The sequence below is a fragment of the Acanthochromis polyacanthus genome, chromosome 20 (genome assembly GCF_021347895.1).
Source record: "Acanthochromis polyacanthus isolate Apoly-LR-REF ecotype Palm Island chromosome 20, KAUST_Apoly_ChrSc, whole genome shotgun sequence".
Lineage (NCBI taxonomy): Eukaryota > Metazoa > Chordata > Actinopteri > Pomacentridae > Acanthochromis > Acanthochromis polyacanthus.
In genome coordinates, this window is record NC_067132.1 from 23,783,081 (window position 1) to 23,798,785 (window position 15,705).

General features: G+C 45.7%; 1 protein-coding gene across 1 annotated transcript in view; it reads left to right on the forward strand.

The window, feature by feature from the left end:
• gli3 (GLI family zinc finger 3) overlaps positions 1-15,705 on the forward strand; it is a 102,147-nt gene that overhangs the window by 5,917 nt on the left and 80,525 nt on the right. Inside the window, exon 2 of the mRNA XM_051940330.1 lies at positions 10,090-10,263. Coding sequence (XP_051796290.1) covers positions 10,131-10,263 — 133 coding nt within the window. The 5' untranslated portion in view covers positions 10,090-10,130. The remainder of the gene's footprint in view (positions 1-10,089; positions 10,264-15,705) is intronic.

Below are 15,705 nucleotides of genomic sequence, written 5' to 3' on the forward strand. Positions count from 1 at the left end.
GGGGTGGGGGGTAGGGTAGGGTAGGGTTGGGGGGGTGTGGAGGTGGTGGTGGTGGGTGGGTGAGTCGGGGGGGATTCCTCTCTCTCTTTTGCTCCTTCAGACAAAGCCCAGTTCCTTTCAGGGGGTTGCATGGGGGGTAGGGTGCGTGGGGAAGAGGAGGGGAGCATCCAAGAGTTTGAGTTCCTTGAAAGAGATCGACTCGGGCCGCTTTTAATGACAAGTTTGTCTTCGTGGCTCCTCTTCTACCATCCACAGGAGGAAATTGTAGGCCCGGCCTTGCAGTGACAGGCCTGGAAAGAAGTGGGTCTCTGAAAATTTATAGAGAAACAGAAATATTAACGTGTACATGGCCCTAAAACGGCTTTGGCTATTCCTGCCAGACTGGTGTTTTTATTAAGAGGGGTCGACATGCTTTGGAAATATATCTTATTCATGAAGAAAGCCAGGTTAGACTTCCCAAAGAATTCATTATATCCCCCCACACCCCACCCCACCCCTCCTCAGATGCGGCTTTGCGGGTTGCAGCCGTCCCTCGGAGGACGTGGACCGTGGAGCGCAACATTGTAAAGCCTCCCTCAGTGGGCATGGGAGTGCGAAGGGTTCCATTTGTCAAAAGGTGCTAGAGTCTTTTTCCCCTCCTCAACACTTTCCCGGCTCAGTCTCAAACTCATTGTCTGAGCAAAGGCAGGACATTAGTCACCGCAACGCCACGGGAGCCTGCGGGGGCTAAGGACTGGCGCTCTGGAGCCCCGAGTCGGACGAAAAAGGGGAGGAGAGAGAGGCGAGAGGGAAGAATGGTGGGAGGGAGTGAGAAAAGGTGAAAGAAGGGCAAGAAAAGAGGAGGAAATGTGGGGTAGATGGAAAGTGAGGAAGAGAGGGAACATGAGAGCGCCGAGTATGTGTGTGGGAGAGGCAGAAAGACCATGGGGGGGTTAGAGGGAGTGGAGTCTGTAGCTCTACCTCAGGGCTCAGTATGTAAGCCCCTGTCTACCCCCCAAAGCTGCTTTCACAAAGAGATTTACAAGACAGGTCTCCGGTGTGCTTTGCTGCCCTGCATTATGAGTGAGTGAGTGTGTGAGCGTGTAAATGTATGTGTGCAAAAAAAAAAAAAGGACATTTCTGTTTTTTATTTTCCACGACTTGTTTTTTTTTTTTTTTTGCATCATCTATGCAAGAAAGATATTCACCCAAATTTAGCAGGTCAGATTCACAACAGCCCCAGTGGAGCAGTGTGTGAATAACCCTTATTCCCCCTGGTGGCAGGGGTTTGTGTGTGTGTGTGTGTGTGTGTGTGTGTGTGTGTGTGTGTGTGTGTGTGTGTGTGTGTGTGTGTGTGTGTGTGTGTGTGTGTGTGTGTGTGTGTGTGCATTCATGTGTGAATGTATTTCACAGATTCACACATACAAGGGATCCTGTTAGCTTTTGGAATTATTTATAAAGCCTGGCTTTTGTGTGGCGCCCTAAGTCCCTGTCTCCTCCCATTACTGCCTATGACTCTACCTGGGCTTCCTTCAGCCCCCAAATGCTCCCTCAGACACCCTCCCAGCAGAAGGAACAGAGTTTGGTGTTACATCTAAACCCTTTACTGCTGCTGGAATCACTTCTCTTCTCTTTGGCGAAACATTTTCTCCTTCGGAAGGAAAAAAATAAAACTCGTAATCTGCGGAGACAATCTATGCACTTTAGAGAGACACGCAAAGTTCTACAGACCCATCCCATATGGCCCTGATTACCCTGTAATCCAGGAAAGTTTTTTTTCCCTCCTTTTTCTTGCACGGACCGAGCGGGGGTGAAGGTTTTAGTGTGTTTGAGATGGTTTATGTTAATGTTTGTCTTTTATTGAAACAAGCTGGAATGTGATTATAGTCCTGCTCGGTACATATGAGCAGCGAACTGCTCCAGTTTCCCCATCTCCCTCTGGCATAGAGATCAATGCAAACCAGCTAACGGAGGGTAATAAGCCATTAGTACACACATTGTTGGAGAGATTTACATACATCGACCGGCGAACTGATAAACTAGGTTCCGTGTCCTAGAGGTAAGAATTATTGTGTGTGTGAGTGATTAGCTGAATGAACTCAAGAGTGTGTGTGAAGCGGCGCTGGGTGATCTCCTCCATGTGACTGCCAGTCCTGTGTGATAGGTGCCAGATTGCGTAGCTGGAAGCCAGGTTGTCTCTGCTTGTCAGGAGGTGGAGGAGGGGAGATGTGAGGATGATTACAGTACACCGTTCCTCTGATCTGATTCATCACTAACTGTCTCTCCTGCAAAGGGTGAACTTATTATCCCTGTCTCAACTTCCAGTGCCGAGCCAGCTGCTCTCCATGCTTCCCAATTAACCCCAGGCACCCGTCAAACGCTCCAATTAAGGCCTCCTCCTCCTCCTCCTTCTCACGAATTTATTTGCCTGCGTTCCGCCTCGGCCCGGCTCTGTCTGAGGAGCTCGCAGGAGGTGAGTGAGTGAGCCGGTGTTTGTTTAGGAGCTGTCCTAAGCGATGGCGTTACGGCTCCTAGATTCATTTGAGGTGGGGTTTGCTAACAGCTGAAACAAGTAAACACAGCCAGATGTTTGGCTTCCTCACAATCAAGTCGGCAGGCCTGAGGGTGCTGCCTGTCTAATGACAGTCTTGTTCCTAGCTCTTTATGCTGGGGATTTTTCAGGGGGCCATTTTGTGACTGTGCTGTTTGGAGTTTATGGGAAGTTTTTTCTTTGTGCCGAATGCTCGGCAGCGCTGTTAGGTTTATGGCATCTCATTCCAGTGTTGTGCAGCCTGTGATATCGTCTTGCGTGACTCGTTTTTCATCTGGCTGCGAGTTTCTCCCCAAATCAGTCCTTTTTGCAATCTGAAATATTCTGATGAGCAACAGTGTGCGTGTGTGTATCCATGAGTGTTGTTGTAGGTGGCTTTGGCAGCACGATGAAATCCTCTGAGACCGCCTTGCCTGAGTGTGTGTGGAGCCTACGAGCCAGTGCAGAGGGATGGGGGGGCTCTGTGGCTGATATGAAAGTGAAGGGAGAGAGTTGTCTCCCTGCGCTGCCGTGGGGGAGAGCCGTCAGGGAGCTCCAAGTCTCTGGGACTCCCTCTGAGCTTCAGCTGTCTTTGATCTCGCACCTCCACCGCGGTATACTCCGTCTTACTCTATAGAACACACTCACCTGCCGCCAATCCTGCAACACAGACTCACTGTTCACATAGATGAGACTTTCAACTTGTGTGCTGCACTTTACAGACCAGCACAGGGTTCAGCGCATCCATGCAGCGCGGCGTGAAGCTCTACTTAAACATTCTCGGAGGTGAAAATGTCAATTAATGACTTTAAGGGGCTACAAACACTGATCATTCACAGTATTTTTTCATCTGTTGATTTGTTTCGGTAGCTTTTAAGGTTTGAGAAAGTTTCTAGGACCCAGGATAACTCCTCTAAGATATTTTGATATAAACCAAACAGAAGCTGAACAAGAAAACATGCTTCACTGTGATTAATCAGTAATTTCAGCGTCTGTTATGTATATGTCAGTGCACTCCTTCCCCACATCTTTCCTCCTGTCCATCACTGCCATGTTGATTTAAGTTCTCATACACTGACCTTATTTTAACGGATTTTTCATGCCGTCTGATTTAAGATAAGGGAAATGCAAAGATACAACAAAATCACCCATATCTCCATCCGTGGAATGTGTGACCCACTGCTACCCTTTTGAATCTGTTCCCATCCACACAGGAAGTATAGCATTAAAGCAATACTCTTCATTTTTCTCTTCCTTTAACCCCCCCTCCTCTCTCTCTCTCCCTGCATTCCTTTGACTGACTGCAGCGCATTTCAGGACAGCTTCATTCAGCATTCCTTTACATCCCGATTTGTTTGCCCTCCCGCCTCATTTTTCCAAGTCTCCCTCTGTTTGGGTCCGTCTTTATCACGCGAGCAGCCAAACAGCAAGACAACTTCATCTCATCCAATTTTCACCCCTTTAATTCGGTTTAAATGGCATGGCTGCGAGGGCCAGGATGGGAATTAATAAGAGCCAATAAAGCTCGCCGCTGGGGCATCGAGGCCAGTCTTTAAGTAAACATTATGACTTCTTGAGGGGGGATTCAGGGGCAGCACTTGATGAATTGTGGCGGAGCTGGGGAAGGGCTAATTTCTCACTTAGCCGTCCTGATGGGGCTAGCTAATAGGCCTTGCTTTGCCTGGCTGATTGTCTGCTGGCTTTATTATTGTGCATTATCGCACTGCCCCCTGGCTGTTTTTAGTGTTCGGCCCCAGAGACGCCAGAGCCCGTCATTAATCACACAGCGGCACTGACTCATTCCACTCCAACACTTATTCCAATGACACAGTGGAATGAAGGAAAGGAAAGAGAGATAGAAAGGAGGAGGGAAACGAGAGTATGTGCAACATAAGTAAGGCGGACAAGTGAACGGAAGAGAAAAGGAACTTCAAGCCCAAGTGGGCAGGACAGTTTCACAATAGCTGTACTGCCTCTGGATTACCTCAAATAGCCCTGCTCTTTGTGATATACTTCAGTCTGAGGATGAGAAGAGTGTGTTTCTTCAGTCCCCTGAGCTAAGCAGGAAGACCTTCTGTCACAGCCATACCTGCTGCCACTACGTTTGCACAGGACCATCTATCTGCTTGATCCGAGTGCACGTGTGAAGAGCAGGCAGAGAGAGATGTGTCTGAGGTTTTCATCAGAGCAGGAATTTCTCTTCCTCCACTCATCCCCTCCCTTGGGGTCCCCCTCGCTTACTTATGTGCTGCGTGCAGTGATTGCACTTGCATACTGAAAGGCGTACAGAGCAGCTGTTGCACCTACTCCCGAACACACCGGCTCTCAAACATCTCCTGTGCCATGTTTGCACACATGCGTTATATAGGAGCCGTGCTTTCCGAGCGACGCATCCAGCGGTGCGACGCTACTCTTTCTTTGCCGCGAAAGCACGGCAAAGGATGTCGTGCTCTGGTTGTGGCATCGTGCAGAGCGCCTTCTGTATGAAGAATGCCTCCGCAAACACAGAACTGTTTTCACTGGAGTTGAGAGGCCCACTGACAGGATACAGATCCCATTCTCCTGTGCTTTACAGTATGTGCCATGCGCAGGGGCCACTTGAATGGAAAACTTAGCTAAGAGTGCACTGGAGCTGCAGTAATTATTCTGAAAACTGATTTTCAAGTCACTCTTAAGAGACACTCAGGCAACCTTGGAAACTTCCGCATGTAGAAATGAAAGATTTTCTCGTCCTCTCAAAGACCTTCGTGATATTCTGCTGAAGTAATAGCTTGCATTGTTTGCTTTTGCCTTCAGTAAAGGGCTGAACAAGCATCTTTCCCCTTCTTCTCAAGAATCAGGAAAAGTGTCCGAATCAAACAAAGGCTCTAGCATGGGAAGAAAACGAACAAAGTGGGAGCAGAGGGGGGGAAACCAATACCGCATAACTGGGCCACCACGGCAACAAAGCTGCCTGCATTATCCATTGTCTCAGTCGTCGCAGCCCCACTTGCCCTGAAACAAGTGGTTCACGAACAAATGCAAAGTCAAAATATATAAATAAACAGTCTAATAAGCAGGGGGCCGTGGGGAGAAGGAGCAAGACTTCCATTGTGGCACGCGCTTTATTTGGCCCTTATCTACTGGGTAGCGAGCGCAAAAGAGGCGTCGTGTAAGCGTTACGATTACATCGTGTGGGTTTGTTACCCAGGAATGTAAGATGCGCTCGGCTCATTCTGCTGTGCAACACGCAGGGTCCCTCACCAGCCTCTCCAAAGCGTCGTAAGTGGAGAGGTCTGAGGGAGCAAGACGCATCCGAGGATAATCTCATTAGCTGTGCTGAAAGCTATACTGATGGACTGTGTTGTTGCTCTGTTTGTCCTTGACAAAAAACAAAACACATCCAAAACACTCCTCATGTGAGCGAACCTTTTATTTTGAAATTGTGTGTAGTGCACTTGTACAGGCAGCCCTGATTGTCTGCTGATGCTATTAACATGATGCACCTGTAAAATTATTTGAAGACAAGTAGGTCTGTGCAATCTTAATGCAGAAAAAACTTAAAATATATTTAATTTCTCCGTGCAGCATTCATAAGTTTACCGAACCGAGGAGAAGTCTCAACTTAAAGCTTTACAGTTAAAAGTTGGACTCGCACATCGTCGCAGGGTAATATAGAAACATGTAAATGACGTGGAATCTGAACAGCTCAGCCGTGCCAGAGTACACAAAAGGGTGAGAAGATCGCGCACTAAACCAGTTTGCATGTGCATTTCTGGGATTTGATGTGTGTGTGGCAGGGTGTGACTAATTCCTGCTAAATGGCCCTTACTTGAGGGGCTGGTCCCCATCAGCTGTAGGCCAGACTTAGTGCCATCTGGGCACAATGTTAAGTTTGAACTGGTGAATGGAAGCCACAGCCACCAAATCCCAAATCCCACCCCTCCCTCCGTCTCCTTTGCCTTTCAGGGCCAAGGGCAAGCCATAAGTGCAGTGTAGAGCGCAACATGGAAACCCGACCATGTGGTTTCCTCAATGAGCTATCGAGTATGGGATTTTGAAGCCATGACAGGCCCTCCAACCACAAGCGAGCACTTCCACTGTCTCCTTAAGGGGGTCTCATCCCCTCACTCTGACCCCATCCAGTGCGAACACATGCAGCCCATAGCCAGCACATTCTGTTTTATTGCTCGATTCAGCTAATCTTGCTCAAGGACTCCGACTCCTCCTCCTTCCACTTATTCGCCCCTCGGTGTTTTAGTTATTCCAGCTGTGAAGGAGCCCTTAATATTGTTGGCATAGCTGCGAAACGTGCAAAACACACATTGTACACACAGGAAAACATGTGCAGGCATGCAGGGGCACAGTGAGGCGCACACAGATGCATGCATGCATACATGAACACACACTTAAATGCACACACGCTCTGTCTCACGCCCCCCCCCCTCCACCACCTCAACCCCATTCATTTTCTCCCTTATCCCACTTTTTTGCTCACAATCTCCCTCAATCGTCTCCATCTCCCATCTCTCCCCTCCCCTCTAACTCGCTGTGCTGCGGTGCGTTTGTGCAGTGTTGATAAGCCTAAGATAGCAGATCTCGGTGGTCGCTGATGTAATGATGATGAATGCTGCGGTGCTGCCAGTCTCCCCCTCAGGGGGCCCTCGACACTGAACAGTCGCCCCTAATGAAATGAACACAAATACAGTACACCGTCTGTGAGGGGGGGTAGCCAAATCTAAGAAGACACTTCAAGAGTTTATATATAAATGTCCCCCACTTCCTCTGTGTGTGCATGCATTTGTAAAATGTGTTCCTGATGGCAGAATGCAGCCAAATTAGAAGTACACCTTAAGCAGTTTCATAAAATTAAGCTTGTAAAGACGTCGCCTTTAAATGACAAAAGGCAGTGATTTTTTGATACCATTAGTACTCGTTTAAGCTTGCATGAAGAAAGAAAAACTGCTTTTTTTTCTATCAAAGGCAAAAGTTTATTTTAGTGTTTCACTTTGATGTGTACAATTTGCAGATGACTTTCAACTCGGTGCCTTTGTCACCAAGGCGTATAATTTATGTTAAATTGATTTGCTTAATGTGCTTATAAAATAAGATTTTTTTTTCTGAGGGAACAGTCTGAATTGTGGTATTTTAAACCTGTTTAATCGCCTCCCTTTCTGTGTGGAAGGATTACAGTTGAACACAAATAAAGATACACCCTCTTTCTCTCTTCTCTAATTGGGTGTAGGACAGATATTTCATGGGAAAGACATTAATATGAAATTAACATTTATTCTGGGTAACAACAGCATCCGATGCCTACTTGTAAGTCGCTCTTTTGTGCCAGGCCTCTGTGACACACTGCTGGTGCAGGCTATGTAAGGTAGTTCTCATAAAGATGATTACATCTCAGCTGCCACATGTAAATGCACATGAAAATATGATATCAGACTTGTAGGTAGATTAGTCGTTGTTGGCACAGGGAGCACCGGTCTCTGTCCCTACTTGAACATTTTATGCAAAAGTTTCTCACATCCAGAAGCGTTCCTTCCTCATAATGATGTCTTCGTATAAACACAGTGTTGCGTGGAGGGTTTTTGGAGACTTGGACGGGGCAAAAATGAGCAACACGAAAGGCAGAGACAGGAACATCTGCAGGATTGGGTGTGGGCGTCCAGGTCAGAGGGATTATGGGTGAAAAGGTCCTGCTTTTAATTGCTGCTTTGGAACTGTGGCCTGCCTTGTGGAACACAAAAGGCCCGTCAGACACGCTTCAGTGGCTTGGACTTCTGAATATTTGCCCGACCAGTGGAATGCTCCGCTTTCTCCTCACACCCCTGTACAAACCCCCCAATCCTGACCCTCATATTTACTTCACTTTCAGCTCTTTTTTGGCTCTGCTCTGACTCACCTGGGGGTGATAAGAAGACACACGTACATGTATGCACGCTGCGCACACAAAACATGTTGAGAGCTCTTCAGTAACAGCTGTAAAGCAGGTTCTCGACTTGTTCTTTCTCCAATCCTTTGCTGCTTTTACTCGAGTTCAGTTGTTAGAATGATGTAATGACAGTTTCAAAGAAGTCGTTGAGTGGCACCTATGATCAGTCATCATAACGTCCAAATATGCATGCACAGACGCACATATTCTAGCAATTAACTCGGAAAAAAAACAGCCCCCCAGAAATGAAAGCATCCACTCTATCAAACACACACAGTAGTGATTTGAGATGATATCTGTGCAAGTAGGACAAAAATGTCTTTGGTAGGGGATGACGGCTACACATGTATTCATGTGGGAGTGATTAGAGGACAAGCTCTTGTTTAATTCTGTTTTGATTGGTAGGGGAGTAATTGCATTGTGTTATTTTTTTTTCCCTTCTCATTTTTTTCGTAAGCCAGCAATTGCTTACAGATGTTGTTGTCGGGTCAGAATGGATGACAGACTCTGGTTTTTCAGGGGGTTGGGAAAAAAACAAACAAAGCGCGCAGTGTTTGTCTGAAGTTTACCCCTCACCACTTCCCCCTTGCCTTCCTTCCTTGGGGAGTTGGTAAAAAATCAGCCCTCCCCACCCCTTCTTCTAGTTTCAGCAGCACTCTTATTGCATTACAGCTGACTTTACTGCCTTTGTATCTGTGTGTGTTTATAGAGTGGAGGACAATTAAATAGCACAGTCAGGTAATTAGCTGGTCTTTATTGTAAAGAAAATGTTTGTCAGACTAAATATTTCCAGTAATTATCCGTGAATTATGGAGTCTAACTAAAGGCTTTGTATTGGACCGAATGGAACCGTCCTGTACTTTGTGTAAATGAATGGTTGTGGTGCATCACCATGTTGTCTCCATAATCAGAGACCTCCATGACCTAGATAGAGTTGAGCTTGTAGACGGCCTCTGAGGTGCTGAACTGAGCAGCATGTCTGCTAGACTGTTGGCTGAACCCCTTCTAAACCCACAGACAGTATTAACTTGAACCACCTTTATTCTTTGAAAGAAAAATTGCCCGGCACCATGATATTCCCAAAAGGGCCTTCAAACAACCCTTGTTTTTTCAGGACTGTGAATGTTTCTCTCTCTGTGGTATCCCCTTAAGGTTTCTCCTTTCTCTCTGGAAAGACTGCTAGAGCAGGATTATCAGTATATCCACAAGCTGCCTTTACTTCTATTCTGAGATATAAAACCTCGTCAGGATGTCCTGCCTTACTCTGTTTATGGAGTTGTTGGGGTTTTCTTGACAAGAAGTCAGAAGTTTAGCGTGGCGTAGTTGAAAATAAGGTGGACTCAATTTTGGTTTGGGATATTTAACCACAGTTAGCAGAGGAGGAGATGAGGCCTCTGAAAGGCAGATCAGAGCTGATGGATTGACCCGTGGTTTGCTCTGAGCATCATGAAAAGGGAACATTAGATCTAAAGTTTTCCTCACAAGTCTTGAAGTCTTTTCTTCTTCTACATAAATCAGCATAATAAAACTTGGTGAACTAATCAAAATGTATGATTTATTTGCTTCTCACGCACTTTTGGCAAAAAAAAAAAAAAGTTAGTGCTGTTTTATTCTTCTCATGATATGCACTTCATCTTTTATCCACCTTCTTCTCCCCAACCAGTCATCCTGTCTCCATGAGGTCTTGAGGAATGAACAATTGCCATGGAAACCCAGTCCCAGGCCAGTTCAGCAGCTGAGAAGAAGAAGAGGGTGGAGACCATTGTGGCTACCAAGGGCTCATCAGCACGCAGCGACATCAGTGAGAAGGCGGTGGCCTCCAGCACCACCTCAAACGGTACTAGTTCTCTCCAACTGCATACTGAACTGCACTGGTTCATGTCAGTGTTATTCTATAGTCAGGTTTGAAGAAATTGCTCCATCAGCTAGCTTATGTGTTGAACAATAAGATTACAAAGCTCAGTGAATCTAATGCCATCACTACACGGTTGATATTAAAGTCCTTCTTTGGTTGATTTAACCATTGAAACCTAATTTTTGTGTTGAGGCCATGTATTTGTCACTTTTTTACCCATGAAAATACCCTAAAATGACTCAGATGTAACTCTGTGCTGTTGCTTCCACTAGAGTCTAGTTATTCTCTGCCTCTCCACATACCCGTTTCTAGTCATGGCAGCTAAAGCACAACAGCTCACCCGCTCTACTCAAACACTGTAAAACTGGTCTAAACTCACAATTTGAAGTTGTAATATTAAAGTAGTTCAGCCGTAAATATTGAAACCAGAAATCGATTATACAGAAGAATGACAATACAGGAAACTCCTCCCTGCAAGTTGACTCATGGAGTCATTGGGCCAGTTTCAAGGTGGACATGCTCGACAGTGACTTGTTTAGCCCATGATATGTCTTTGAGCAGATAACAAATACCACATGGAAATTATAACATGGTAAAAAAAAAACTTCAGAAATAAACCCAGTACATGATTATACACTTTCAAACTGTATGCTACCATATCTGTAAAAATAAAATCCAGTCATTGTGGTTCAGATTTTTCAGCTCTGATAACACCAGTTTGCAGTTTAATCTGTCTGTTCTCTAAAGTCACAAATTCTAGCAAAGTTTGTATTATTTTTTTTATCAGATTTTAAGACCACTGTAAACTTGGGATGCACATGTTGCTACTTAGACCTGCATCCCAAAATTTCCATTCTTATACAACTATGTCTCCTTGTTAACTTTTTGAGAATGTCTTTTCATAAACTTTCTGCAGTCTCGTTTTATATTTAAAAAAAAAAAAAAAAAACTTTTAGCAAGGTCTTTATAGATGCTTTGTTTACGGTAGTTTTGCACACATGCCTTCAGAATTTTGTGTATTGCAGTCTGCACTGCATAATAGTGACAATAAAGCTTGTAATTCTAACTAAACTGTACTGTTAGTTAAGTGAGGGCAGCTTACTTTTCTACCAGATTAACTTTGTTTGTGACACATCACCGATATGTTTCTAATCAACGTATCTTTGTCGTTTATTTTACTGGTTAAGTGTACCTTCTTTTCAGTCCACCAATCATGCATGAAGTAGGGCGAGACTCATCACTTGACGGGATAATTTAACTCAAACCATGCTATTTTCCTAAACCTAACTAAGTAGTTTTGGTACCTGAACTTTGCCAAGTTTCTAACAAGTAGTAAATGTTGTGAAAGTGTCATCCAAACCTTTATATTATCCTTGAAAGCACAACATAGTTTTGGTGTATAAACCTGATTAAACAGTGAGTGAAAACCAAAAGTAAACAAAGAGTTACAACCTGGTGTAAGGCTGACTTATGCAGCAACTCTACCTTCTTATATGGACTTTTTGTGGCTCTTTGAAACTGGTCTTTTGAAGATCACGGTCTTACCTTTAGGAGAGAAAATACATCCCTTTCAAGATGCATATGAGAATGCAGTTTAGCTGTGTAGGAATGTAATTTTTGGGAGTCAAGGTTGGGCTACAATATGTCACCATCCGTCACTCAACATATCTAAGCCCTAGAGTCCCTGATTTACTGGGAATCAAGGAACTTTCTTGTGCTTATGTTCTCATTATTTAATGATGAAGTTGACCAACTCACCAAAACACGATTAAAAGATTTAGACACGCACAGATTCTCGCACATGACCATTTCCCTTTGCCTCTCTTCTCATGGTTCACGTACAACTCTCACTGGTAGCAACCTTGGCATGTTTACATAGCAATGTCTTCAACACATGCTATTAAAAGCGCCGCAGAGCTTGCAGTTCATTAAGCTTGTCGTCATCTGGCCTTTCATTCTCAATTCTGGGGATGGAATCAGAAATATTAGACGGCGATTTTTTTTGTGTGTGACTGGAAAGCCTTGGAGCATTGAGCTAAAGTCATAACAAACCCAGAGTTGAGATCACCACGGCCTAAGCTGCAGCTGTGCTCATTAGCAGTGAGAGGATTTGTGGAGGGTTTTTTGGATGCGGAGCTGTAAGAGCTGGAGCTGGTGGCCTGATAGCGTTTTCTGACACCCAGCTCTCGACTCCTGCTGATGTCAAACACGATCACGAAAGGGTGAATAAGTTGCTGTGGCTTGCTCTTCCATATGGAGTTATCGCGGGAAGCGGGTAAGGTAATGCATCCTGAAGCATCTTGGGAACACGCTCACTCTTACTCATTCCCAGATGGCCGGCACCGTTCGATTCATTAGAGGGACGGCGAGGAAGGAAAGTTTGTTGTGGAAAAAGCATGGATGTAATTTGGTGCTGTGATTGTGGATTTTTCTTAGTAATGTGCTGCTAATTACAGCTCTGAGTAGCACGAGGTTTGTCTCGGAAACCTTGCCTAGGTTTGTTCTGCGCCACGTCAGATGACATGCAAAGTCCCTCAAAGTACAGCAGTCTCATAATTCACTGGACGATGGGAAGGATGATACTCATCTGCAGAGAAAAAGGTCCCCTTTAGATCCTGAATCGCTCTCTTGGAATCATAAGATAGCTTACACATTCTTTGTGCGGTTATAATTACAGCACATTCCCAATTCGCCCCCAGAACTCATAACCTCTTATCAGGTGTAACCCTACACTCGCCTCAACTTTAACCCTCGTAGCCCCTGCCCCGCTGCCTCCATGCAAACAAAAGGTAATTGTGAGCAGCTGTGGAACCCCGGCGACTGGTTCTTCTTAGGAAAAGGCCCCGGCGAAATATTTCCCCCCGTCAAGCAGAGCAGCGGCCCCTGATCTCGGCACAGCGGAAACCCCGTGGTGCGCCCGGCAATAGCGTGCTATGATAAGTTGTGAAAAGTGGAAAATAATTAGGAGGGGGCGGGAGGACTGGACGAGGCGGATGTTTGGCTTGGGTCTTTCCAAAGTAAGCTCTGCTACCAGACGTTTTCTGTGACTTGGGATCAACTTATTGATCTTATCAGATATCGTAGCTGCTCTCAACTTTCCTCTTTCTTCCTTCTCGTCCCAAAGTCGTCCAAGTTGAACAGGCCACGCAGTAATTATTGAGTCCCTGGTAGAGCGTTCCCACATGGTTGGCTAAATGGTGGCTTCATCCTGTGTGCCATTCATTTCTGTGCCCCCCTCCTCTCGCAGTGACAGCTCAAAAGGGCCGACTGTGCCACAACAATGCTGTGATTGGTGCTCTTTAGGAGGGGTTTGGTGGGAGGGGAGGTGGGGTTTCTCTCCCCTCCAGTCCTCATCATTCAGTAGGCAGGTGGACCACAAAGTCCCCTGATTCTTTTGTTGGGTCCTGCGATTCAAAAAAAACCAACAAAAAAAAAAAACGATGTCCATGCTCCTTGGTTGGATAAATCCTGTCGTCATGGGATAATTTGCTAATAAAATAAAAAGAAAGAAAACACAGGATTGGGGCTAAAAGACTGGTTATTAGCAAAAGAGAGATAGAAGGGTAAAAGTTTCTGGTTGATTTGGGGAAAGTAGAGGGATGAGGTAGAAAAAAAAACTGGACTCGGGTCAGAAAATTCTCAAGGGATGTGGTTTTAACAAACGGAAAGTAAATTACAAAGTGTGTGTTGGGACCTTTTTTAATGGTCATGCTTAAAAGGGCAAGAGGAAGGGTCTCTGAGGCGAACAAGTTAAGCCTTAAAGGGCAACAAATGCGCCTCTTTCGTGTAGGTTACCAGAGAAATCCCTACGCAAATGGAGAGCGTGGCTAAAGTGTTTAAAAGAAGAAAGAGAGCACTTGACTACATTGAAAAATAATCTTCTGATGGGGAAGAGAGAGAAGAATGATACAGAGGGAGGGAGGGAGAGGAGGGAGGAGGAGGTGAGGGGAGATAGAGGGGAAGAGTGAGGGGCCACCTTCTTTTTAGGCAGCCATTTAAATGATCAACAGTAAATAGAGGGGAATGTCATCTGACAGAAATAAAGTTCCCGTTAACAGCGGGGATGGAAAGTAATTTACAGATACGCTGTCCCCGCCATCTTTGTGCCTCCCAGATAAGGTTTCATTTCAGAAACGGATAGGAGACATTTTCACTTACGGGCCCCCATTCTGGGACACCTGTGATAACAGCTTGTGGACCCCTAATTGAAAATGGGTTTCAAAATGGATTTTCACTTTTCTTCCTCCCCCCCCCTCCCCCTCTCCTCCATTCACCTCCCTCCCTCATGACTAAACCCCCCTCCCTCCCATCTCCTCCATCCACACCGACACCCTGCTCCATCCTCCCCCCCTCTTTTTTTTCCTTGGCGTTCCCTTGTCGTTGGCAATATTGGAAGGACAGGGAGGGAGAGAAGAGAGGAAGGGAAGGAGGGAGGGAGGGTTGGGGGGGAAATGGAGCGTTGGGAGCAGATCATCCCTCAGCCCGTGTCACAGCTATGACAGCCGCATGATCCGTCTTATTAATGAAATCATTGATCACTTGATGGGACTCATAATCAACTGTTTCTCCACTGTGTCCTGCCCCATCTCCTCCTCCGCCTCCTCCTCCCTCCTCATGCTGCCACCTCTGCTTTCCACTTTTTCTTTACCCCCCCACTTCAAATAATGAACCGCATTACCACAGGAAATGATTAATATATGCCTCAAATTAATACGAACACCCACCACCTGACTGTAAATGCCAGAGATCTGATGGGAAAATGTCATGAATATATCAGCTCTTTTTTTTTTTTTTTTTACCACTTGCACGAGTTGTTTGCGGATCACTTTTGCTCAGAGGTGATCCACGTCATCTGTATTTGTGCAGTGCTGTATGTATTTCACGAGGACCAGAGAGGGGAAGCAGGGGCCCCCTTCATGTTACCCTGCTCTGGGCTCTGCCTGTGGGGGCTAATGAGAGAGAACTGATGGAGGGATAAGGGACCTCATGGGAGCGCTGGCTGGCCCATGGGTCAAACAGCACAATGGAGGAGGCGTTATAGAGCCTGACACACAACCCCACACAGGAAAACTGGCTTTTAGTGTCAAAAGACCTCTGTATGGTACATACATAATACATAGAAATACATAAAAACTTATGTCAGACGAAATATATAAAAGGCGATGCAAATTTAACCGCTTTGTGCCTGTTTTCATGATGAGATGTAGACTAGAGGTGTCAAATATAGAGGCTACCTGTAGATTAGTAAACGTGCACACACAGTGGATGTGCCTCTTCTTTACTGGTGAGCCATAGCCATTTCATGGACCTCTGCACTGAAGGCAATTTCCTGCAGCAGCAGGGGGACAGACTTTGGCAGAGCCACCTCACGGGGGCCTGAGGCGCAGGATTAGCTTAGCCTCGCTGCTACTCAGGGCGGAGGGG